Here is a 26,228-nt window from a genome sequence, read left to right as displayed (position 1 = left end):
GGGTAACCCAGATCTTGTCTGTGCTTGATACTGTGACACCAGCATCTGAACCTCCATGCTTCACGTAGTCTCATGTCTGAATTAGCACTCAGACCAGGCACTGAGTCCTGGGACACTGACCTGTAACAACCCCTCCTACCCTCCGTCCCCTACTGGCAACCATCCTCTCCTTACTTTCCTGCCCACCCACATACTCTCCTACCTGCTCACTCCCTCCTTCCCACCACCCTTGAGCCCTTCCCCATGTTCATTCTCAGTGGTCGTTGCATGTACGTGCCTTGGCCCCCTTCAGCATGTTAAACCTTCTGCCTTACCTCATGTTTTGACAGGTTTTGTGAGTTTTGACAATCCTGCCAGTGCCCAAGCTGCCATCCAAGCTATGAATGGCTTCCAGATTGGCATGAAGAGGCTGAAGGTGCAGCTGAAGAGGCCAAAGGATGCTAATCGTCCCTACTGAGAAGTTATGGGAACCACTGGATATAAAGCACTAGCACAGGTAACTGCATGGGGAAGGGGATGTCAGCTGTGGTTGTAGCCTCTCTTTGTGTTGTAGACCCTCAAAAAGATTCAGCTCTTCAACTCTCTGGCTTCTGCCTTTTCCACTCAGGCCTCTGGCTAGAGCCACACCACATAGACACACACCTGCACATAAACGAGGAACTGTTTGTGCCTCATTAGAATGAGAGGTTGAAGGATGCTTAAACAAGGGCTCCCCTAGTGGCATCCTGCATGTCTAGGAAGTCTTCCTGGTTGCTAGAGGGGAGGCAGCAGTTATCCGGATTCCTCTTGCTCAGCCAAAGACAGCATTTCTTGCTGAAGAAAATCTGCAATTAAGCAATGGGACTGGGTTGCAGTGTAATCCCAGGTGACTGGACTGGCACAGTGTCTGTCTCAATATCTCTGTGTTGCAAATGTTTCAAAGCATTCTTCATTCTTCATGCAGTGTAGTCTGTATCCAATTTCATTCCAGCATAATAACTATATGTTAATATGTCTTCCTGACAATTAAATAACCCCTAATTTCTTTGTTCCCAAGAAATGAATAGAAAGATCCATGCTCATCTCTGTTAAATTTAATGTACAGATGAAGCCCTATCAAAGCCAAGGAGGTTTTGCTTGAGTGAGGACCTAGACAAATCTGATTGAGGGTCTCATTGTTACACTCACGCACTTTGTGCTTTTGGGAAAGGAGACAGCTAATATATGTAAGTGTCAAAAAAGTAGAAGCTTGTTTCATTGGAATCCAATCTATCAGCAATAACAAAAATGGGGATGTTTTCAAAAATGGAAATGTTTTCCACCACTAGCTGGCTTTTCCACCAGATAATTCTTAGAGAAATATGAATATAGAAGAGTACATGTTTCTTACAGAGGTGGGAAGTCTCTGCTATTAAAGCCATTCCACACCAGATTGCCCTATAAAGCTAGCACTTTCAGTGCCCCTAAGCTGCAACAAGCAGTTTACATTCTCAAATTAGTAACAGTGAGATGGGTTAGGTGACCTTTCCAGGCCATTATGTCCATAACATCTCAGATTCAGTGATTTTGATTCAGGCTTTTTTTGACCCACCGAAGGTTCGGGTAGAAAAGTCCCTAACTTCAACAGTCTTAAAGAACTACAAAATGATCACAAATGATTTTTCACTGATATCTCTAAAATGTTTGAAAATACTTCGTTCTGGTCTTCAGAGCAGTATCTTTCCTACCTAGAAATAAGAAATGGAATCAGAAAGTCTTTGAAAGAGGTGCTGCACTAAAGACAACATGAAGCAGATGAAAATGTGCAACAAACGTATTAGGTGTATGGACTAATTTCACAGGGATTTTTAGTATCTCTATGACAATAGTGACTCAAGATACAACCTCCATAGTTCAGAAACTCCTTTATATGTGACTATACCAAGTCATGCATTCAATGCATTTTCCCTCTTCAAATATCTCTTTTATTTTACTTGCTTATGGCAAGGCCTCTTGGAAGCTTGAAACCAAAATATGTTTTCATATCAAAATGCTTTTTGCTTCATCACAATGGCTTTTTTAATGCACGGAAGTGTTGGGGGAGATGCATGCTTGCTGTTTTGCTAAAGCAGGGATTGTCTTTGTTTGGGAGATTTTCGGTAACACCTGCAAATAAATATCTCCACAGTTGTGTGGCTCCAAGCAGTGGCTTTTGTTGTAGGGCAGCTGTGATCACTGAGGATATGCTTGTTTCTCCTGATTATGTGAGAAAGTGCAGGGTGTAGACTCCACAGGTATGACTCTATTGTGTTTTCCTCATCAGGGATAATTACAGGTTCTCTAGGTCTAGCTTTTCATGACAAGGCTGACTTCGAGGTCTTAGCTTCCTTCCAAAAAATAGCACAACGCAGTAGTAGGACTAGAATTCTGGTGGTGGTTGTGGCTTTTCCCTAATAATTTATGTGTCAAGGAACCATCAAGTAAAATGGCAATGAAATTTCAAATCTTTCTCCTAAAGCATGTTTTTCTTTGCTTCTGCAAAGCACAAGAACAGTTTTGAATGTCTTTTTCTGCTTACAAAGTCCTTTAACTTTCCAAGCTTTTACTTAGATTTCACTGCTCTGCTTGCCAGCAGTATCACCAGATCAGTGCCTCTGCCGCTCTTAGAAGCAGAGTCCCTACCATAACTTAGTAGATGCAGTTCAAAGGTCCTTATTCTCACATAGACTCCCATCTTGAGGAACCCATTGAATGAGCTGAATGTATACCTATCTTTTAGCAGAAAGGAGTTATCCTGAAGAAAGCTTTGTGTATGTTTGTTTGGGAGTTTATTTTGCACCTCACAAAAGAGATTAGTCATGTGTACGTGGCCTCAGGTGGGCACATAAGGAATGTATCCCAAGAAAGGATCTGATTTAGCATAGAAACTACCATATTGAAGGAGACTGAAGAGGACACTTAGTGACTGGAAAGGCTTAGATCCAGATCGCTCTTCAGCTCATTTGATTTCCAGTGCTATGAGATCTCCATACCAGCACTCTAAGCAAATACAGAATCTTTGGTCATGGTGGCCCAGTACAGCAGTTTGCAGGCAGGCCTCAGGGCTAAACCCTCACTAATTAGCTGTACTTAGAGAAGGGTCAGTTGTCTTTGACTCAGTATTACAGAATCACAGAATCACAGAAACACCAAGGTTGGAAAAGACCTACGAGATATCCAGTCCAACCATCCACCCATCACCAATAGTTCTCACTAAACCATGTCCCTCAACACCAAATCCAAACTTTCCTTGAACTCCTCCAGGGTCGGTGACTCCACCAGCTCTCTGGGCAGCCCCAGTGCCTGACCACTCTTCCAAAAAAGTAGTATTTCTATTGTGTTAGTGTACCTCCATGCCTGGTTTGATGTGCAAACTCCAGCCACCAAAATGCTATTGGCAGTCAATTATTTGTCTGTTCAGTAGACTGACAATGCAGCAATAAGTTTCCTAAAACCACCAGCATAGAAGTCAGCTAGGTCTGAATGTCCACAGCACAGATAGTTATTGCAAAGCATGAGAGCAAGCAGCTCCCTTAACTCCCTTAAATACAGTAACTGGTTTTTGGTTTTTTTTTGCTTTGGTCATGGCTCTTCAGGGTCCTTAGTTCCAATTTGAAGCATATGAATAACCATATGGACATTGGGGCAGTTACTCACGTACTTCAAGTATGTGCTCAAGAAACTTTCTAATTGGGATTTTTCTAAGAAAGATCTTTCTTTTATCAAACTCCCTTCCAAAAATAAGAAGCTGCCAACAAAATAAAACAAAAGCGAACACCCAGCTTGATGTAATCCACTAGAGTGTTTTTTCTCAACCAAGAAGGAAAGATCTTCACTCTATTTTAATTCTGAATTCACTTTTTCTTTAACTGATAAATCTCCCGTTTGGGGCACAATTAGCCTAGCCCACAGTGATTGGAAGTCCCTTATTTTCCTTGCAAAGGAAGTTGCTGTCACACAGTGAAAGTATTTCTGTGATGTGGCAAGTAAGTCCATAAGCTGCAGAAAGAAAAGCTCTGAAGAATTCAGAAGTCAAAATATTTTCAAAATGGCTGCCTCTGTTCTCTTTTTCCTTCATAATTAAAGAAGTGGTTATAGCAGCAAAAAGAAAGAAAGGAAGGAAGGAAGGAAGGAAGGAAGGAAGGAAGGAAGGAAGGAAGGAAGGAAGGAAGGAAGGAAGGAAGGAAGGAAAAGGAAGAGGAAAAAGAAAAAGAAAAAGAAAAAGAAAAAGAAAAAGAAAAAGAAAAAGAAAAAGAAAAAGAAAAAGAAAAAGAAAAAGAAAAAGAAAAAGAAAAAGAAAAAGAAAGAAAAAAAAGAAGAAGAAAAAGAAAAAGAAAAGAGAAAAAGAAAGAAAAATAAAAAAATAACAGGGTTGGGAGAATAGAAAGAAAAATAAAGAGGAGGATCATTTGAGGCAACTCTGCCAAAATCAATATATTCTATTACAAATCCCCCCTTAGCACTAGAAAGCAAAGATTCAAAGGCACTTCATATGTCTTTCAGATAGTAAATGCATGAAATAATGAAGAAAAAAAGTACTGAAATCCACGGCTCACTTGGGTGGCCATTCCTAGGAGCTTTTAAGTACACTGCAGTATAACTAAATTGCTCATGCACAGAAGAGCAGTGAAAATTCTGTCCATATTCCTCCTGTGCCTCCATTTCATAGAATCTTATCAACTGCTTGGGTTGGAAGGAACCTCAAGGATTAACAGGTTCCAAGCCCCTGCCACAAGCAGGGCTGCCAACCACTATATCAAATACCAGATCAGGCTGCCCAGGACCCCATTCAACCTAGCCTTTAACACCTCCAGGGACAGGGTATCTCCAGCCTCTCTAGGCAGCCCATTCCAGCACCTCACTACCCTCTCATTTCAGTGACCAGTCATTGGAAAACTGTTATTTTCCACCTCAGATACACTACTATTGAAGTTTTATTCAAAGCTAAAGATGGAGAGATGTGTCTAAATTGAAGTACTGACTGGCATGAAAGTGAGTGGGACAAAATACATGTGAGTGACACAGAGTGAGTGGGGTGGAAGTGATACTGAAGATAGGAAAAAAATAGCAGTACGATTTTTTATAAGCTCCTCTCCTAAGAGGAGTAGTGGCAAAGCATTAAGAGAATGCATTGTCCAAGTAACCTCCTTCTTTAAGAAAAAATAACACGGAGCAAAGTTTGAATACACAAGAAAGTATGTCCAGGTCTTCCCTACAGCTTCCTGATCATGTGCTGATATGTGATTTAATGTAGAATGAGTGAGGTGCTTGTTTTCACAGCTGGCTGGAATAGGTGATGATTTTTTTCCCATAGGAATTTATATTTTTTTTCCATTGGAATGTATATGTTACCAAAGAAAGGCAGAAAGCTTTGCATTTTGAACTTTCTGTTCTTTGATAAGAAGAAAACAAACAAAAACAAATTTCAGAATAAGCAGATATTATCAGACAAAACAATCAAACAAACAAGCAAAATTCCGATCACTCACGACAAGAAAAAAAGACAAAAGAAAAATGAACAACAAAAGCAAAAATGGATGTAAATGGAGCATTTATGACTTTCTCCTGTTATCGTTGCTCATCACTGCAAAGTCAGATGGAAGTGTGCTAGTGAATTTGGGATTGCTTATCCCTCTCAGACAGTCTTCTGTCACCTCCAGGGAGAGGCTGTTGTGCAGTTGTGTTGATCTCACTGTTTGCTGCTCAGCTGTTCAGCTTGAGATTCAGACTACACGTTCTTTTTCAGGACCTAATCCCATTTCTTGCAGTTATGCATCCTGCAATGATGCTAACCAATCCCTCTTCCTCCTGCACAGATTATTGTCATTTGCATCCTTTAGCCATCACTTAGATCACTTAGGACTTGCTTACATTATAGAAATTTGCACTAGCATCATTCCATCGAAACAGTACTCCAGCACAAGTTTTTTACAAGTGAAAAAAGTGGGAATGAGAGCACAGCTTCAGTTGTGAAAGTCTGTGTAGGTACTGGAAAAACATCAGCTCTGCCAGTTTTTTTCTTTGGGTTACTTTTCCTTTTAATTTCCACTGACAACTGTGATTAAATTAAACGTCCCTCATAGTGTGTTTGTAACCCTAACTTCACACTGTTGTGCTCATACATGAGAGAATGGAACTGGATGTGACTGGGGGAGTTGGAAACAAAACTGCTTAAGTTGTTTACAAAACTGACAAGGAAACCTTTTCTATTCAGGCCAATCATTTTTAACCTGTCCGCCCATTTAAATTACTAATAAATTTATGATGGTAAAATTCTGATGTCTGTTCTATAAACCACAGTTTCAATACAAGAGCATGAAAAACCGCATTTGCTAATTATTGTAGTTTTTCTAAGATTGGCACACAATATAATGCACTGATGGAAAACGACAATAATTAATTACTGCGTTTACTCCAAAATTACAATCAGTAATTACTGCTCTGAGACTGAATTCCATTCAGCAATATTTGGAACTTGTTCTTCCTCAAAGCAGGGCAGCTTTTCAGGAGTATTGCTGTGTTTGCATCTAAATGAGTCCATGTAGGTCACTAACAGATCCGCACTATTTGTCATGGGAGTGATAGAGCAGCACAATGCAACACCGTAGTACTTTTCTTCAGTACAGAGCATGAATTCTTCATTAAAACCCATGTCACCATTTTTTTTAAATGTTAGATAATGCAATTATTTCAAAATTAAATAATACATATGAAAGCAGCATCCCAGTTCTCATCCCACTGTGACACAATTGATCCCGATGCTCTAACGTAAACTTTCTGAGGCTTTTGAGAACTTTTTCCAATGATGCAGCCAGCATTTTCCCTGCTGTGAAAAGACCAGGGGCTTGCTGTGGTTGTGCCGTGTACGAAGGCTTTCAACAGCAAAACCTTAAAGCCCTGGGGTTGCTTGGCAGTGGGAGAGGGTGTTGTATTTAGCCCCTTAAGTGTAAAAAATTAGTATGGGATCTCATGGAGACCAGGTCACTGCTCATCAGCTGAGCAGGTCAGATTTAGAGCCTTCCTGTGCTAATTCCTTCAGTTAATGGGCACCTGCAGTAACCCACAATCAGTGGTCTCTGAAGGAACTTTTTGATTTGATTCAGCCAGCACAGAGATTTGCTGGGCCAATGCAGGAGGCATTGCAAACTGAAGAAAAATTGGAAAATGTATGCAAAGGAAAAGATAGATGCTTTAAACAGCAGTGATTTGAAGCAAGAGCCAAAGAAATGGAAAAACACAAAGGACATGCATAGCCAAAATGTTTGTTCCAGCAACAGCAAACAGTGACAAGAAGCAATCTCCTTCAAATAAAATAGGTATAAAGAGAATGAGAGAGGGGAAAGATCCAGAATGAGAGAGGCTTTGGAAAAATCAGTACAAGGTCCTACAAGACCTTAAAATAAGGGACAAACCAGAAAAATCTTTTTGACAGTGGGGCACTGGGGAGAGCAGTAGCCATTAGTGAGCAGATGGGAAAGAAATATGCTGCCAGTTTGTAAATACCTGTACCAGGGGAGAGAAAAAAGGTAAGTCATTCAGAGCCCAACATGAGCGACCATATAGTATAGGACTTCAGACAAGAGATGCTCTTCTTAGATGTTCCCATTCTTCATGTGCTTGAAGAATAATGGATCTGCTTTTCATGTGCTTAACTGAAAGAAAACATCAGCATTGTGAAAATACTTTTTTCGTTCAGGTAAAGATAGTATGGATGGTATAGATCACTCAGGGCATGGTCCTCGGGCCCTAAGGAAAAGCAGGAGGTTAATGGGGGAAGCTCCCAATGAAGTCAAAGTTACAAGTCAGCTGCAACACATGGTTCACAGGACTCAGGTTACTTGTGCAGCATTGATCAATAGGCTGAAAATGAACTGAACTTTTTGCTACTGACCTTTCAGAGTTACTGCAGAACCATGAATTGAAGCTGTATGGGGTAGTGTTTGGCACTTACACTGTAGGTATAAAGGAAAGAGAGGCTAAAAAACTCCATGAAATTTACTCTGCAGGGGAATACTGCTACAGGAGCTGGCAAGAATCTTAATAAGGGGTTGCAGAGTGCTCCATCAATGTGAGCACTTTAAATTGATGTCCTTATGGTTTGGAAGGCATATACAATCAGCTGCACTAGAACACTGTTTCTCATTCCCACAGTTATATCCAGTGATATATCAAATGCAATAATTGCATATTTGAATAATTCATAGGTGCAGTAACTTTGGCCAGATACAAGTGAATATCAAAACTCTGGTCTCTGAAGTGTTTGATTCAGCTGTAGCAGAGAATTGAAGGTTTGCAGTGCAAACACTGTTTCTCAGGTATCTTTTGACCTGCTTGTGACTGCAGTTAGAGAAAAGACAGCTTTTATTTCAAATTGGTCATTTTTCCACTAAGCTGAGCTTCATCCAACCTTTCTGAAAGACTGGGTAGAACGCTGAGCTGGAGGGGAAAACAAGAACAGCAGTCATTTCCCAACCAAGAAGTGCACTGAATGAAAACTCAGTGCTCCTTCCAGAAAGGTACTATGTACTGTGATCACGTGAAGTTCTCAGACAGCATCCATCAGCTGCTGCTGTGAACTCCATGGTGTGACACTGATGTATTGCACCCAAGGATTCAGGCCCACCATTACTTACTTAACCATCTCCTTGAAAAGCTATTGCAGAGATATTTGAATAATTTCCAATTCTAGAGGGAGATGCAACATCCCTATTCTGTCCACTCTAGTCTTTTTAGAGCAGAGACTAAGGGAATGGACATGCCTACTTCCAAACGCATCCTTCTGGCTTATTTGAAAAACACCTTTTCACTACAAGGACTTATAAACAAGAGAAATTCTCTTGTCATCCCATGAAAGTTATGGTTTCAAGCAAATCTTTTTAGAAAGCCTATTTCTCCCATTACTATTTCTCCTGTTGTTTTAGAGATATTGTCCTCCCCACCTCTTCAGATGCACTGTTTTTCCTGTGTAGGACAGATCCAGCAGTTGGTCTGTTTGAAGCACCCATTCCTTGCTGAGACAAGTGATGGCTTATTCAGCATGACTGTGTTTCCCAGCTGCCTCATGCTTTGTCCCAGCAATGAAACAGAGCTGGAACAGTCTTTCTTCCTTGAACTGAGAAGCAATTTGCACTTCAAGTCCAGGAAATAAACTGTTTTCAAGCTTTCTCAAAATCCTCATAGCAAGGACTTGACTGCTTTTGTGACTTGTGTCTATGTGAAGCCCAGTTCTTGAAGCCAGCAAACATCTTTGTTTGATCTGGGAGATCTGTGGACACTGATTGTCATAATTGAGTGCTGTAATACAATGTCTTCCCCAAAAAGCGGACTGTTCAAAAAGAAAAAAGATTTTCCTTGCCTTGTTTTCTATGGACTGGAAAGCTATTGGACCAGTTTCTGAGCACAGCATGACCATCATGAAACCCACGGGCTGTGCAGTCAGCTGCAGATTTGTCTATGCTGAATATGATTAACTTTTTCCTCCCCTCTTGAAGAAATATTCCTACTCATCAACAGACATGACACCCCATCTCTTCTGACATATAACAAGTGAATGCTTTCCATTCTCTTTATTTTCCCCTGTCCATTCTCCTTACATGACACATCGCTCCACCATGGTAGACAAGGTGCTGCAATGTGAAGCTGGTCAGACAGGCAGTCCAACAACCACTCTAGGAAACGGGATCGATCCTTAGGTGATTTGGTGAATTCAGAAGAGCAGAGGATTGAAGCTAAGGGTTTTCTGTTTTCCACTCAGCTTTATTTGCTACGTTATTTGCTACAGACAAAGTTAAACAAAATCCCATCAGGAATGCATGTAGGTCTTTTTCCTGTTTCCTATGAAGATCAATCCAATACAATGCGGAGGGAGGTCCACAGATCCTGATCAGACATAAGGGAATATTATACTAAAGGAAATGTGTTCTTAAACTGAAACCTGAGCACAGGAACACAAATCTCAGCAGATGGCTTTGTGGAGAAGCATGCTCCCGGACTGTTAGTAATGGCACATGGATGAGCACCGTGGCTGGCTTTGGGGTCTTTTCTCCGTCAGTGCATCCTCACTTTCTCACAGTCAGGTTTCTGGCTCTCAACAGTGACTCCTGAAAGTAACTCCTGAGTGTTACTCAGGATTGAAATGAAAATTTCTTCCTTCAGAAACACACTTGAATGAGTTTATTGAGGATCAAAGTCAGTTTTGGAAGTGTTGAGCTTTCCCTACACCTGGAGAAAAAAAACACAGGATTTAGTGGAACAATAATGATTTCTGCCAATTAAAGACCTGTTGTGGGATTTAGCTACTTACAGTCAGGTAGCAGAGAAATTTTCTGCTTTCTTCTTTTGATCTTTCACATTGCCACTGTAATTTTTCCCTGAGATATGTGTGCGCAGTATGTTCTGTCGATGTGAGAAGTGGTAATGTCACTCAGTGAGGAGTTTTATGGTTCACAGAAGGTAGGATTTGTATCGAGATAGACAGATAGATGGATGTTTGGTGCCTGAACACAGCGTATTACAGAGATTGACCCAACATTTTCAACGCTAAAATCCCAAACCATAGACTGAAGATACCTCAGAGAGAGAGATTTCAAACGGATTTTATCCCTTTTCTCTGACTCATAAAGTACTTTAAGCCTTTAAAAGCATATCATCCCTGTCTCTTTGCCCAAAAAATTGGAGAAGATCAGAGTAAAGAGGGATCAATAGCAAATAAGTAGTCCACATTTTCTCAGATGTCAATGTAAAAGAGGTCAGGCATGGCACACTAGGCAGAAAAGAATATACAGTTTGGGGATTTTAGTGTATATTCAAATAAGGACTATTCATTTTGACAAAGGAGAAGGTGAACCCTCTTGCCCATGCAGCTGGTGAAAGAAAAGGTGATGGTGATGCTCTCATCATGACAAGCCAGGCTCAGGGCTGTGCTGAGACCTGGTCTGTCTGGGTGAGATGGGGATGTGGAGCGAAGCAGAAGCATCAGCTGATGGAATTGGTAGGGACACCACCCTGCCAAGCTGGCTGCAGAGCCTGGAGCTGCCTCCTAATGAACAGGAGCGGCTGGTCACAACTGGAGGCGAGCTGTTCCCCATTTGTTTGTGTACTGCAGAGTGGTGGGGATCCACTCTTTATCAGAATAATCCAATTGAACAAAATGATTCATATTAGCAGGCACATCTGTCTGAGGCCAGAGCAGAACCCTGGTGTTAGTTTAATAAATGGCGTTCATTAAACTCAGTTGAAAATATAATCTGGAGAGACTGATGGGGTGAACAGAGCAAAGAATAAGCAAAAGGAGTTAGCAATTATCAGATGTCATTTGTTCTACTGGTACCACAGAATTGGGGCTTGTTTGCTGAAATCTTAATTTCATTTTGCTGAAGCCGAATCCATCAGAGAAGCTTATGCTGCAGCTATGATTCCTGTTTGTCAGACCTTGGTAGGAATAGGACATTTTTCTTTTCCTGTTTTCTACCAAACAGAGCCTCTCACAGAGCAAGTGTACTCACTGAAGTAGTGCAGAGCCAAACAGAGGACCCAAGAAGGCCTCTAAAAGGCTGCTGAGTAAAGATCCCTGTGCTGCAGTGCAGAGCATGTAAAGAGCCTAAGAAAGGGATCCTCATAACCAGCCTGTGCAGATGGATATTTCTAGACTGTCATGCCTCTCCATGCAATAATGGAGAGAGATGCTCCTTTTGCTCCAGGAGTGTTTCACATTGTAGAGGTGCCAGTGAAAATGACTTTACAAATGTTGAAATTTTCTTGATTGCTGGGTCAGGGAAACTTCCACCAGCTGTGAACAGGCAGACCATCCAGGCAGCCTGAGGAGTATATGAGGGAGCACAGGGAAGGATGTACAGAACCTAGGGAACAACAGCCCACATGTGCAGAGCTCAATCCTGGTAGTCCTGGGCACCCTCCTTAAGGCACAGCTCAGACTGCACAGAAAACTTGGCATGTTCCTTGGCATTAACATTCCTGGCCATAATCCTCCACATGAAACACTAAATCCAGATTGCCTGCTCTTAGGAGGGAGAGCTGCCTTTCCCATTTCATGTTGAGCATGGAAAGCTTCTTGGGTCTGACTCACAGCAATTTATGGTCAGCACTTGAAGATTGGTTGGACAAGCTGTTTTTTGTGAGTTGCATTCAGTTGCATTAGTTTTAACTTCTCCCCACAGGTATTCAAATGGTCTTCAGTGTGCTCCAGAGGAAAGCAAGAAAGGTTTTTATATTTATAGACTTGCCAGGGCAGCACTCAAGTCCCAGCCAGTCAGAAAAAGTCAAAAGAATAATGGAGGAGAAGGGAAACCTTGACCTCATAAGCTTTCAGCGTTGATTAGTTTGTTGGTGTCAGGAACCTTTCCTTGTTCGGGGCAGACTAGCTGTGAAATGATTTTTTTCCCCTTCTCTTTAATCTGTCTCCTGTATTCCCACGGGGAGGGAGGAGCCAATACCTGCCTTCTTGGAGTCTTGCTTCAGAGCAAGCAAGCGAATGGACTTGCACACCAACAAGGGGCTGGGTTTCTTTCAGACACTCATCTTCTCAATGTGCCCTGTGGCAAGAGGCTGAGCACCTTCATTTTTCTTCAAAATTGTGTAAGAATTAGTTGCTGACATAAGTGGTTCCTGAGCTGGTCAGAGATTGTTCCTGCCCTGGAGAGTACAGGAGGAGAGGGTTGCAGAGACGGGAGCTTTTTTCTGACTTTTGCAATGGACTCTACTGTTATTACCAAATCTTGTTCACAACCGTGGAAATGGATGAGATGCACATCATCTCTCTCAATCCCACCACCATTCCTCGTTTAAGGAAATCATTAGCCTTTAGGCACTAGGAGGCACAAAGGTTAGACTAACATTATCACTTGTATGAGATCAGTGATAAATCCATTGAATTCATTGTAGTGCAGAAATCTTGCTCATCTGACATATCTTGGGTAGCTCGTGTGAAATGAGCTATTGGGTCTCAGCTTTATTCCTCCTAAGCACATCCATATAGCACACAGACCCCAACTGCTATACAAGTTGGAAAGTGCATTTGATAGCTGAGAACTATTTGCAGCACACTCAGATATTACACTGGTATTGGCAAGTAAAAGTACTTCCAAAGTCCATTTGTGGTCACCTTTCAGAATTTTTTACACTTGCACTAAAAATGAAAAATAAATGGATAGATAGATAGATAGATAGATAAGATAGATAGATTATACTCCTAGAAATTAAAATACGTATTAATCCTTCTGTAGGTCTTTTGAAACCCTTTGACAAAATTTCAGGACCTCAGATGACTGTAATATTTTTCTACATCCCAAAACAATAAGTCTAATAATATTTATGTGTGGGAATGAAATTGCCAGGCTTAGGTGCAAGTCTGGAGCACTGGCACCTCACAGCAGTTTATGGTTCAGCCTCCAGCTGTAGCAAGATAAGCTGGAAGGCTTTCCAGCTCTGGCTGCTCAGTGCCTCCCACAACACCTCACTCCTGGCAGCTGAATGGCTCATGCAATGGACTCCTGATGGGTTTAAAGTCAGCTAGACCAGCAGTGACCTGCTGTTTCAGCCATGTGAGACGCACAGGTTTGTTTTGAATAAAATGAGTTGAATGGAGCAATCCCATACAAAGCTCAGTGGCAGAGCTAAAGGAGTCCAGCCCTGAGTTCAGCTCTCTGAGATGAAGGATGATAGCACTTCCAGCCAGCGCTGCTGCAGGCATGGGCTGTCTGAGGTGACAATGAACTAGAAAACCAAAGGTCTGAGACTAATCAAACTCTTCATGAATGCAAGTGGAAGTTTATTTTCAATAATTGTTCATAGTACATTGAAGTAATCTTATGAGCCAGCTACAATGCTTCTCAGTGCCTTCAAAGAAATTTTTCTTTATTTTTAATTCTCTGACAAAATTTTAGTTTATTTTTAAGCAATCGTAGTTTGACAGATCACCTGCATTTTCAACCAAGAAAGGCTTTGAAAAAAACGTGATCCAGCTCTAAATAAGAACCATATAAATACTTCAGCTGTAGCAGTGAAATGAGTCACATACATAAGTCACATACATCAGTCACGTACATAAGTGTTTTCAGAATCAAATTCAGAGATAATAAAATCTGCCAAGAGCTGTGAATTCTTCAGATAGAAACCACTCCAGCTACATGGAGGAATTCTATTCCTATCTTTCTCAAATTCAGAAAGAATTATCATTTCTTCATTGAAAGTAGCCTGTTTCAGAAGCATCTTATGGAATGTGGCTTCAGGAAGGGTTTTTTATTAACAAAAAAATTAATAACATTTAATAATTAATAGAACTATGTAAGCTTATTGAGTCATCCTGGGCTTTAATCAATTTGAAATATTTGGGACACCAATTTCCACCTTACTGCTCCTCGCTGGAGGTGCATTAGAGTTTTAGTGCAATTAAAACGAAGCAGGAAATATTTTTAGCTAATTGCACTGTGCACCTTGAAGGTAATTTGAAGCTGCAGGCAAAAAAAATAAAATATCAGAAGGAGTAATTGAGTGTTGCAAGCTGGGAGTATATGTTCTTGGCTGCATTCTAATTCAGAAGAATACATAGGCTAGGAGTGGTGCTAAACTGGCTTGGCAGGATATGGGTAAAGTCCCGTTGTATGTCACAAGGAAGCACGGGACATCTGAAGGGTCCAAGTGCTATGCAAAGCTGCAGCTGCCTCTGAGAGCAGCATTTGCAGCCCTCAAGGCAGTTTTGTGTGGCCATAGGGCACAGAATGACCCCACCACCCCAAATGTGGCAGGGCTGGCAGATCTCAAGTTGAGGACTCCCGACTTCAGCTCCGAGGAGAGATGGGGTCTCCTCATCTCCTGGCCACAACCTCCCCTGGTTGCCTTCAGATGATTCCTGGAGGTGCCATTGTCTGGCAGGAATAAAGGAAGGAAAGGTGGGCATTTTGTCTCTGTCTAACACTCAGCAGCAAAAATGGAAGAGTGAAGCATTCAGTTCATCAGCATTTTGATAAGCTCTTGTCAGTCTACAAAAGGGAAAAAAAACAAACTACAAAGCAGAAGTAAGCAAAGACAGGGCACAGAGGCTCGCTCACGGCTTCCCAATTAGACTTGGTTCTCAACCATGTACATTTTTTTAATTAAACTATTGGTACAATGCTCAGGAGATAGCAAACTCCTTGAGGCCCCCTTGTAATAAAGAACCTTTCATTATGTGCAGAAAGGTAGCTTCCACACAGCTTAATTTCCTCTCCCACCCAATGTTCTCCAGCAGCAAAAGCAGGAGTGATTGCCTTGTACGAGTTAAGACATGTGCTCCTCAGGGCACCAGAGCTGCTGAGCTGGCCAACAGAAGTGGAAGAGGCTACAGGCTTTGCTGGAACAGTAACCACATAACATACATTTGACCTTTACCATCACTACTGCCCTGCTTCCCGAAACAGACTGAGTTTATTGCACTGACCTTTGTCTGCAAAGCTGGTAAAGCACAGCTGAGAGAGGAACAGGATGTATGGCTGCGTTTGCTTGAGCAGATAAATCCTGGACCTTGCTGAGGAGGGCAGACAGAGCTCCATTCAGTCCTTCCCCACAGCTCCCTATCACAACCTCAGTGCAGGGCAGATCAGAGCACCCTTCATCCCACTCTACCTACCTTTGCTTTCCATTCTTCCAAATTTCCTTAGGGGTGTCCCCCCTGTGGTCCCTATCATGCAGTGCCCACTCATGCTACCACCTGGGGACAGGGAGAGAATGGAAACACCACACACGGAACCAGTGACATTTTCTGACCGACCAAGCTGGCTTCTCCAGAAGCCGCTGCTCCAGTGTGGTGCTTTTTCATCTGCTGCTTGAGACTAATGGCTCTAGAAAAGTAGATAAATCAGAGGTGACACAACTATTGCTGCTTGACATTTTTTCATCAAACTGGCTGGGGGAGGAAGGGGTGACCAAAAAGTGACATTTTGACCAAACTGGATGTTTCCGCAGCAAATTTTCATTCTAGAAGATTAAAAAAGAAATGCCAACAGCAAACTCACAGAAAAAAAAAAAAAAAAAAAAAAAAAAAAGCCACAAAGCTGTCTTGATTAAAAATGCTGGCCTTCAAAACACTAAATTTCTGTTAAAAATGGACTGGTTTTCAGATTGATTAAAAAAAAAAAAAAATTAATCTCATCCTCTAGCCACCTCCCCCATCCCAGTTTTGCTTTGTTTATAAAATAAAATATTTAAAGGAAGAAAAGCCAAAATAATGACAATTTTCCCCTGGAAAATAATGGTCATTTTTCAACCAGCTCTGAATGTAACATGGTTAAATGAGAACAATCCTAGTAACAACACTGCACAGCAAGTAAGTCATACAGTTATTTGAAAGAAGGACATTACAATTTAAAAGCTAATTTTTATCATCACCTTTAATTTATAAATGGGAAAAATGAGGAAGGAACATCGAGCATCTTAAATAAAAAACAACAGAAAACCTTAGCATTTGAAATGCTGGACTCCCATCTCCCTGTTAGATGACATTAGCTTCTGTATCTGTATACGTGTAACTGTCTCTATTGATATATATGTATATATAGTACCTCTGTACATATACATATGTATGATATATATGTGTGCATATTCATGTATGTATAGATTTACGTATGCTATCTGTCTCATTTTTTAACCTTCAGATGTTAGGACTGAAGCATCTGACAAAAGCACTCTTTTTCTTCTTTTTCTTTTTTTTTTCTTCCTAAAAATAGCACCCCAAGAGCCCAGGTAAATGCACTGATCTATAGCATAAATGATCAGCCTTCATTTAATCCCAGCATGGATGCAAAATCTCCTTGACCGTAGTGCCCTCCCTGCTCTAAGACATTTGAGTTCCTGATCTTGGACTCCCTATGACAGCCTTATGTGCAGTGATTGTTGCAGGGATGGAGCTCATTTTGGAGAGCCCTGTGTCCTTCTTCCACCTGCACTGGACAGGTTTCGTGCAGGGGCACGTGAGGAAGAGGGTGGTGAGGAGGAAGACTGAGGCAGAGGGGAAGGCACTTCCATCCAGTGCTCGGAGAAAGTTGGTGCAGAGGTATAAAACAGAGCAAAAAATTGCTATAGAAACAAGAAGAAAGGCAAGTGAGAAAAACACAGGTTGGGAATTAAATAATATTGATCAGCCTCAGAGGCAATAGCTGTAAAGATCTGTCAGCTGTAGGAAAAATATCTCCACTGCCTAGCTAAGGTGTTCTTAGGCACAGGCTCCAACAGGCAGAAGGACAGGGTCTGGACTCCCATTTTCGATGAGTGTGTGAACAGAGGCTAATGGATATTGCATAAAGGTAAAGAAACCTTCATGTGGAGTGAGCAATATTCAGTCATCAAAAGAGATTTAGTTTAAGAGCTTGTTACTTTGGTGCTGGAAGAACTGAGGGCTTTTGAGTCCTTTCAGGGAGAGATTCTTTGCCTGTGAGATTGCACAGAAGAAGGGATGGAGAAGATGATCCATGGAGAATTGGCTAAATAGGAGTAGGGGGAGGGACACTGTAGGAAAACTGTGGAATGGAAGACATTATACTTGTGGAGGGAGGAGAGCATAACCCTGGAGTGCACTACAGAAGAGGCAGTGCTGGGCCAATTCTGTGGTCTTCTGAAAACACAAAAGTGATGTTGCGTGTGCCATTGGTTCTATTTGCAAGCTGAGCAGATACGTTCATACCCTGACAGCAGGCAGGTATGTCAAGCGTCCCCCCACCAGCCTAACATTCCCTAGACTATGTGTTGAATGAAAAAGAGCACATGAGCCCGCGTACTTTAAAGATCATCTGCACATTCCTAGGGTCTTTGGGAAAGGCCTGTCCTTCATTAGTTCCCGCCAAAACATTCAGTAGCAGAAGTAGTAATCCAACTCTGGTTGACACTGAGGCAATTTGCATCTGCAAAAGACACTTCAAGAAATCATCTAGCAGTCTTGGCAAAGCCTCAGGTACATCGTTGTCAGGTCTCAGCAATGCCACAGCCTAATGTGGAGCAGAAATATGTATTTATAGCTGAAAAATTAGATTTGGACGAGAGGGACGTTGCTGATCTTCAGGAAGGCTTCCCTTTATGTTAAAGACTTAAAGTGTGACCATTTCCATCAAAGCTAGGCATTCAAATCTTCATTATAATCAAGATAGACATACACCCCTTTTGGCCGTGGTTCACATTCTGATCAGAAGGGATCCTTTAGGATGTGTGAACTTGTGGGCTGCAAGTCCTGTTTCTCCTCACTAAATCCACCTGGAGTCCTTTTCTCAGATGGAGATATTGTGACTTGAAGCCTAATTAGGGCTTTAAGCTATTATCTCCATTCAGTGTTCAAAGAAGACGGTCTCCAGATCCACTTAGAGGCTTTAAATGAGAAGCTGTTTGGAGGAATACTGGCATTTACCAGGTGCATTTGGCTACGGTTTGCTCAGCACAGCACATTCTTGGTCATTGTCACTTGAAGCAAAGATATTTTTCCTAATCTGTCCTTCTGTGCAGACCCCTGGTGGTCAGGAAGTATGCTTCCTCTTTGTTTCCCTGGTACCACTTCTGAACTAGGGTGTATATACTTGTCTTGATAACGCTAACACTTCTATTCACAAATTTTCTTCAGAAGTACCCAAGGCTGCTTTTCTGGGTATACCTTTCCCCAGAAAAGTGAATTGCATTCCTTAAACAGATGATTTTGGCTGGTGTCCAGCCTGTTTAACACAGATGCCTAACTTGCTTCTCAATTCCAGGCCTCTGATCAAGCAGTCCTCATCAGATAGGTATCTGACTCCTCTGCCTAATCAACCAAGAAAGGCATGTACCTCTGAAGTCCTCCAGAGGGAAAGTCTGCCTGAGTTTAGGACCCAAAAAAGAGGACTGGGCACTTGATAGTCTATTTCATTTGTCAATTGATGTAAAAGCATTACTGCTTACTAGAAACCTTGCCCAAGCTCAGGTTCTTCACCTCTGTGGGCAGGATATCTCCTTAGAGATGTCCAAAGATCTCTTACTCTCTACCTCCAAGGAGGTGCTACAGACCCATACGTTAGAAAGATTTAGGCAGACAGGATGACCATCTTTGACTTTCATTTGAAAGCATGTTTTCTGTTTTGTTTTGTTGTTTTAGCCTCAGCAAGTTCTAATCCTTCATCTGTACATATGTGTGCATATGTGTGTGTGCACGTCACATCCCCACTGTCTGAAGGTGTGTGTGGAGGATGGGCAGAGGGATGGTAGTAGCGACTCCAAAGCCAATGGCAGACCACTGAGGTCCTTGTTGCTCCAGCCATAAGGGAAAAGGTTTCTCCCTGTCAAGGATATGTCCAAGAGCCCCTCCTCACCCTGAAGGTTGTCTTGAGCTGGCATAGGTGAGGTGGCGTCTATGGTCATAGGCACATAGATGCAGTGACCATGGTGTGGCCTCCTTTGTGACTGCTGTCTGTAGCCAAAAATGCCCCCATGGGTAAGAGGGATGCTGTTTTGCTTCCTTAAGCACAGCCTAGATCTGTACTGTTCACACTGCTTTTTCTTGAGTGTCCAGAGACATAAGTGACAACATTTCTGCCCTGGGGCATCTTCAAAAAGACAGTTTTCTTCCTTTTTGCTTGAAAAGTGACTGTAGAATCAAATCTTGCATCTGCCTTTGGTGGAAGCAGTCTATTCTCTTCACCCAAACCCCAGGAAGCTTAGGCTAACACTTACAGCTCATCCAGCTGCATAGTTCTGGGACCAGGCCATTGAGAAGGAGACACTTCCAACCAAGCAGCAGCCAACTGTGGACAAGGCATGGAGCTGAAGCCAATGCTCAGTTCAGGGGCTTAGTTCACTGTCTCATCAGCTGAGCATAATGGCACTAGCCAGAAAGCATATTTCAGCTCAGAAAAAAAAAAAAAAAAAAAAAGTCAAATAATAATAATAAAAAGCCAAAGAATTTTCTCTAGCCAGCATGCATGACTTCAGGATGAGAGCTGCCAACAATATTCTTCTAACACCCAAACACAAGGTGACATGTTGGTTGTATACAGTGACTTTTTAGAAATAGGCAGGAGGAAAGATATTAGCATTGCCAGCGGGGTAGAAATGCAGTACCTGAGAACAGGGTGCAGATCTGCCAACTAAGACAAGTGTATCATTATATTCAGTGATTTTTGGTGTTTACTGAGGCAAAATTACCTGGGCCAATACAGGGACATTTTCCTTAGTAAGAAAGAAACAGTGTTTCTGTAGATTGCAGCAACCAATCCTAGGCAGTTTCCGTTTTTCTTTCTTTTTTTATTTTTTTCCTTTATTTTTCCTCTCCTCTCCTCTCCTCTCCTCTCCTCTCCTCTCCTCTCCTCTCCTCTCCTCTCCTCTCCTCTCCTCTCCTCTCCTCTCCTCTCCTCTCCTCTCCTCTCCTCTCCTCTCCTCTCCTCTCCTCTCCTCTCATCTTGTCTTTCCTCTTCTCTCTTCAATTTTTTCCATTTTTGTTTTCTTTAATCAGGCCAAAGCCAAACACCAAAGCAGTAAAATTCCTTCTTTTAACGATGCTGATTTAGGGATCATCATGTCTTCTGAGTCCTTCTACAAGTTTGCTTCTCACGCCATACCAGCATTGCTGTATCCAGAGCCTGCTGCCCTAATAACCACTAAATAGACATAGACATGCAACAACTGCCAGTAGTTGCTTTTCTTTTTCTTTTTTTCCTTTTTCTTCCTTTTCTTTTTTCTTTTAATTCTCAGTAGCCAAAGCAGCTCTTGGTCTATTACTCCCCCATGACTTTAAACTTTCTGGGATGTAATTGCATTAGAGCAGTGCCAGCTCCGGAGTCTGTCCAAGGAAATGGCACAGCTCCCAGAGGACTTTGGCTAGCTGTCCCACGACACCCCGGAGGCTGGGGGTGGTGCGGGAGAGGCTGGTGCTAACAAAAGCATTCTGGTTGGCAGCGAATGTATTTCTTTTCCAGACTTTGCAAACCGATCTGTGTCTGCGCTCATTCATTCAGTGCATGCTCTCCTCAACAGCCACTGCACAGCGTTCTGTTACTGTTCACTGTTGACTGTGTGTCTACATTTAAGTGTGTGTTTTACGTGTGTGTCTCCGGCTAGGCCTCCTCCATCCTTTTCTTTTTCCTTTCTTTCTTTTTCTTCCTTCTTTCTTTAATTCTGTTCGGTTTCTTTGCTTTGCTTTCCTTCTTGTTTTGCTTTATATAGTTTAACAGCAAGTATTTCCATTAGAGCTTTTTGACTAATGCTGTGTTTGTAAGTTTTTTTTAATTATTTTTATATATATCTTCTTTCCTTACCTTTCCCTTTTTCCACACTATATATAAATATATATATATAAAAAAAATCTTTTCTTCTTTTGTCATTCAATCAAATTCCAACAAAACCAACCAAGAGCCAGTCAAATCCACCACAGTCTCGCGCTGAGCTAGGAAAAAAGTTCACGTAATGACATGAAAGTGGAGAATACAGTCCCCCAGGCCGTAAGTTCAAATCAACTCGAAGTTGAAAGTGTGACATGATGGCGTCATGTAACAAGCTAAGAATTGGTTGCATGACATGCCGTCAAGTTTCGTGCAGGTGCCGTGATTGAAGCATTTTTCTTGGATGTTGTATCAGTTGATGATTGGCCAGTCATGATCACATGTGCCTTTTTTGACTTTGTGCTGCCACAATTTTTTGCTGTGCTCATTTTCGTTTCGTTTTTGGTGCTTGCAGTGGTTTCTTTATTTGTCGTTTGATTTCTCGTCAGCGTTTTATGCTTCTCTAGATGTCACATAGAAGGAAAAAAAAAAGATGGATTCCTAATTCTTTAGAAAAAAATGGGATTGTTGTAACTTTACAGATAATTTGGAAAAAGTAACAGAGAGAAAAAATGTGTGGTTAATATTTTTGCACTGAAAATCTTGTGATTTTATTTTTTTTTCTGGAGAATTTGGGGCCTTTTTCAATTGATGCCTTTTTTACCCCTTAGGATATTTCAAATCACTCTCCAAAATTTTAAAAACAAATGGTAAAAATAAAACAAAAAGCAAAATGATAGTAACAGTAGTTTGAAAACTATAGCAATCAAATATATATATATATATACTAACCCCAAGAAAAGCCTCATTGTATGTCTTTTCAAGAATTCCTAATTCTAAGGTTCTGTATTACAGCAACTCCAGACAAAATTAATTGTTTAGAGGGAGGGAGGGATTGTTTTGAATGGGGAAAAAAAATAACCAAAAACATCCAGATCAAAACGCAAAATGCATCTTTTTGTTTACAACTGAAAAAGGGTCCTTGACGAGTGTTTTTTATTTTTTTATTCTATTATTATTTTTGGTGTTGTAATTGTTTAGACTGCTGTGTACGGTTTGCTGTTTGTTGAATCAACAGTGTGAAAACCTGCCAGCATGGATTGATATTCCGCATGACACTTTTCCACCAGAGTGGACCTTTTGCAGTTTCTAAGTTTCTTGATGTAATAAATCACCAAGTGTATAAGAAGAACCTGCTTGCTAGAAAGAGATAAGAGCTAATCCTTAATGATTAAGCATCCTACTTAAATGTCAAGCCTAGTCGGATCATGATTACATTTTTTTTAAATAACTTTTTTTATTTAAGAAATGTTAGCTTTACTTTTTTTTTTTTTCAAAAAAAAAAAAAAAAAAGAAAAAAGAAAAAAAAAGTTTATTCCAACAGTCTTTTTTTTCATTTAACCTCCTATAAATTACCTGTTCAAAGTCCCACTTTCTGACATTCACAAAAGATGTAGATGTTATTGGCAGCTATGTCTCCACAGAACGCTCACACACTGTCATAGACAGCATCCCATTAAAATGTAGAAGAATTCTTTCTCGATGCCTTTCACACTACCAAAGCCCACCAAGCAAGATTGTGATCTGGCATGGTAAAGTGGCACTTAAAAATAATTAAAACTTAGTTATCTGTACATACATAGTAATACAGATTTAAATAGACATCCCTCACTATTATTTGATTTATGATTATTATTACTAATAGGAACAATTTTATTTTTCTCTATCATGATCGTGACTACCTTGCTCACTTTGGGTTTGATCCGGTTCTCACTGAAGTCAAGGAGAATCTTTCTGTTGACGAGAGTGGGAGCAGAATCAGAGCCATTGACTCAAAAAGCAAACAACTAAAGCAGAAACCCCATCCTGTCCCAATTGAAGGGAGAAGAAAACACCCATTACTTTCAACAGGAGCAGGATTGGGCCCAAAAGAACAGACTTGTTTTTAATTTCGTTTTCATTTTTAGGTCTCTTTCCCCTCCCAAATATCCCCCTCCCTTCCTACTTCCCCCTTCCCTTTTTGATTTAATTTGCAATGATCTTCTTCATTTTTTAGGGCAGCAGCTGAATGGGCCACAATTAGAAAAACAAAACAAAAACAAAACAAAACAAAACAAAAACACAAAAAAGTATATCTATATTAAAAAAAAAAAACGGGAACTGTTGGATTACACCTTTGACATATCAGCAAATATCAATCAAGCTGAAGACTTCAGACTTATTCTCTCTTTGATTGTTTAGACTGTAACATTTCTTCAAGAAAAGTATCACATCTGCTGACTTCGAAGGACATGCGCTTGAAAACAAACAAACAAACACATAAGTAAAATCAGAACAGGAACAAGATCAACCAGGATTTCTGAAGAAACACTGATATCACCACAGCGGCTTTTCTTCAAACAGGAGATGCAAACCTGGATACTGACAAAGGAGTGCCTGTTTGCCACCAAGGATGCGGTTACCATGTGCGACCCATGGTAGCAGTCACTGAGCATCTTTATCTGTCATTCCTTAGCTATATAGGGACCAAAGGACAAAACTTTTTACCGCAGACTTGTAGCTGTATGTAAAATATGGAAGTTCTTTCCTTTTCTCTGAGCTGTTCCTAAAACAGTTTTTGAGAGCGATTATAAGAAATATATAAAAATTAAAAAAAAAAAAATGCTTAAATGCTTTTAAAACAGCAAGATAATAGTTCTTTGATACTTTGGGAGGTTCTTTGGTTATACGTTAATTAGAGTCTATGAAGCTTTCGTATGGTTTTCTGTATAATACGTAAGGATTGCGCTGTTAAAGGCAGGTTAGATGGATATCTATGAAAAGCAAAAAAGAAAAAAACTTAAATACACTAAAAAGCATAGAAGAGAAGAGAAAGGAAAGATGGTTGATATTAAAATGGAAAACAAAAAAAGAAAAGGTTTGTAAATGCTTCTAACTCTCCCCATTTAAAATCCTAATAGTTGTACAGAATTTAAAAAAGAAAGTTTAAAATACCTATATAATAGAAAAAAAATTAGACAACATAAAAAAATAAAAAAAAAACAAAAAAGCAAAAAAAAAAATAATACTACATAGAAGTTAGCGTTAATGCTAAAACAAAGATGTTGTAGAACTGTAATTTTTGTAGAGTTTAGATTGAGCATAAATTCCTACTCTGCGAATTGCTGTTGGATGCTGTTATTTATTAAGGAGACAAAGGAGATAAATGGCTATTATGGCAGCTTTTTTAACTGCAAGCATTCCAGCTATTAACAAAATAAACAGAATAAAACTCGACTCTGTAGACAATGCAAATGGGAAACAAAACAGCTGTCTTTTTATCAGACGTTAGTTCTAACTTGAAGAACGAAACACAGCTAAACGCTTCATGTCTTCATGATCTGCTGTCCGCGAAATTCCCATCATCCTATGCTTCAGTAGCTTCCATATTTGCTCTAGAAACCTTCAGGGCAAGTGATTAGCCTAGAAACCTTAAACTTAAAAAAAAAAAAAAAAAAAAAAAAAAAAAATTAAAAAAGCATAAAAAAAAAAAAAAAACCTAAGTATAAAACCTAAGTATAAGACAAACATTAAGCAAACAATCTCTTTGAAGAACTTCTGAAACTGTTTACAAGGAATTTTGAGAAACGGGGATGTTTAAAAAAAAAAAATAGATGCTGGCTCTGTTTTTCTGTAAATAAATTTGCATATTTTGTAGGACTTTTAATTGTAATGATAGAGAAAAACAAGGAAAACTATTTAATGAAAGCACGATATTTATCTTTGGTAAATGACTTTAGAGCAGTTAAAAAATAAGACATTGCTTTAAAAAATCTGACTCAGAAAAAAACAATGAATTATTTAAGAACACATATATTTTAAAGTATATCATATTTATTATAATTTATTTTCACAGTCTTAAAACTTGATTTACATCATTGTCACACTTGTTTGCATTGACTGAGCAGTGTGATAATTGTTTCTGATTCTTTGATTTAACTCTGTTTTAATGTTCTTGTTTGTTTTTCTTAGCATTTTTTATCTTGATCTCAATCTCCTTTTTTCCTTTTTTTTTTTTTTTCATTTTTTTCATTTTTTTTCTCTTTTTTTATTTTTTATTTTTTATTTTATTTTTAATTCCCTAATGGGCCTGATCTTCCCGTCCTTACTCCAGCAGAACTCCCAATGAGACATGTTGAGTATTTTGCCCGAGCAAGGACAGCCAGACTGAGCCCACAGCTAGGAAGTACAGATGTGTAACGCAGCTGCAGTTCCATACAACTGCTCTTTCACTCTCAATTCCCTAAAACTCCTTGTAATCTTCTGTAATTATTGAATGACGCTTTCCAGCTTAGCCCTAAATAAAGCACAGTTTAAAAAAAAATACCATGTTCTTTGCTTCTTGATGGCTTTCCTTAATGTGTTTGCTTTGAGAACGAAATGAATCTATTTCAACTCTTTCATTAATATACATTGTTTGAGTATCAGAACAAATCCCTTTGTTATATAAAACATATCTCATTGGATTGAATTAATGACACTGTTTCATTTAATGTCTGCTTGATATTCCACTGTGGTTTACCTTAAACCTAGTAGGTTAGTAGATCAAATAATGGTACATACAAATTAGAGTCATTGTAGCTCCTGTTTGAAGCCTGTTGTTTGATTTCACACTCATGGTTTTTTCATGCTGATAAGTATAGAGGCCAGAGCTTGGGACATTGTTCCTTTTGCTGCTTTGGGACAACCCTGTGAAATTCAGCAGTCTCCAGAGATGAGGTTCAGTTTCTTCCTGAGCTTCCCTCACATCTCATTCTTTGAATGATGGTTCTTCCCTCACCCTCAAATGGCTGTACCAGGTCAGCTGAGACGAGGACAGGATCTTTGTGTTTCAGTCCCAATACTTGCAGCTATGTCTGCTTCTGGACAAGTTGCGCCAGCTAAATTCATCTCTAAATAGGACTAATGGTGCTTGTCCATAATATGAACTCCACA

At 40.2% G+C, this 26,228-nt stretch overlaps 1 protein-coding gene across 10 annotated transcripts in view; it reads left to right on the top strand.

Annotated features, from left to right (window-relative positions):
• Positions 1-24,804, top strand: part of CELF4 (CUGBP Elav-like family member 4) — a 715,804-nt gene extending 691,000 nt beyond the window's left edge. For 8 of the 10 annotated variants that reach the window (XM_052670670.1, XM_052670666.1, XM_052670668.1 and 5 more), the window contains exons 12-13: positions 330-496; positions 23,311-24,804. In XM_052670670.1, the coding sequence (XP_052526630.1) occupies positions 330-457 (128 nt within the window). In that variant the 3' untranslated portion in view covers positions 458-496; positions 23,311-24,804. Of the gene's footprint in view, positions 1-329; positions 497-21,346; positions 21,435-23,310 lie in introns of all 10 variants that reach the window. The other 2 variants (XR_008203252.1, XM_052670663.1) reach the window with 2 other exon arrangements.
• The last annotated feature ends 1,424 nt before the right edge of the window (positions 24,805-26,228 follow it).

This window comes from Tympanuchus pallidicinctus, unplaced genomic scaffold (genome assembly GCF_026119805.1).
Source record: "Tympanuchus pallidicinctus isolate F22 unplaced genomic scaffold, pur_lepc_1.0 scaffold9, whole genome shotgun sequence".
Lineage (NCBI taxonomy): Eukaryota > Metazoa > Chordata > Aves > Galliformes > Phasianidae > Tympanuchus > Tympanuchus pallidicinctus.
Note: the sequence above shows the minus strand (reverse complement) of the source record. Positions and strands in the feature narration are given on the sequence as shown.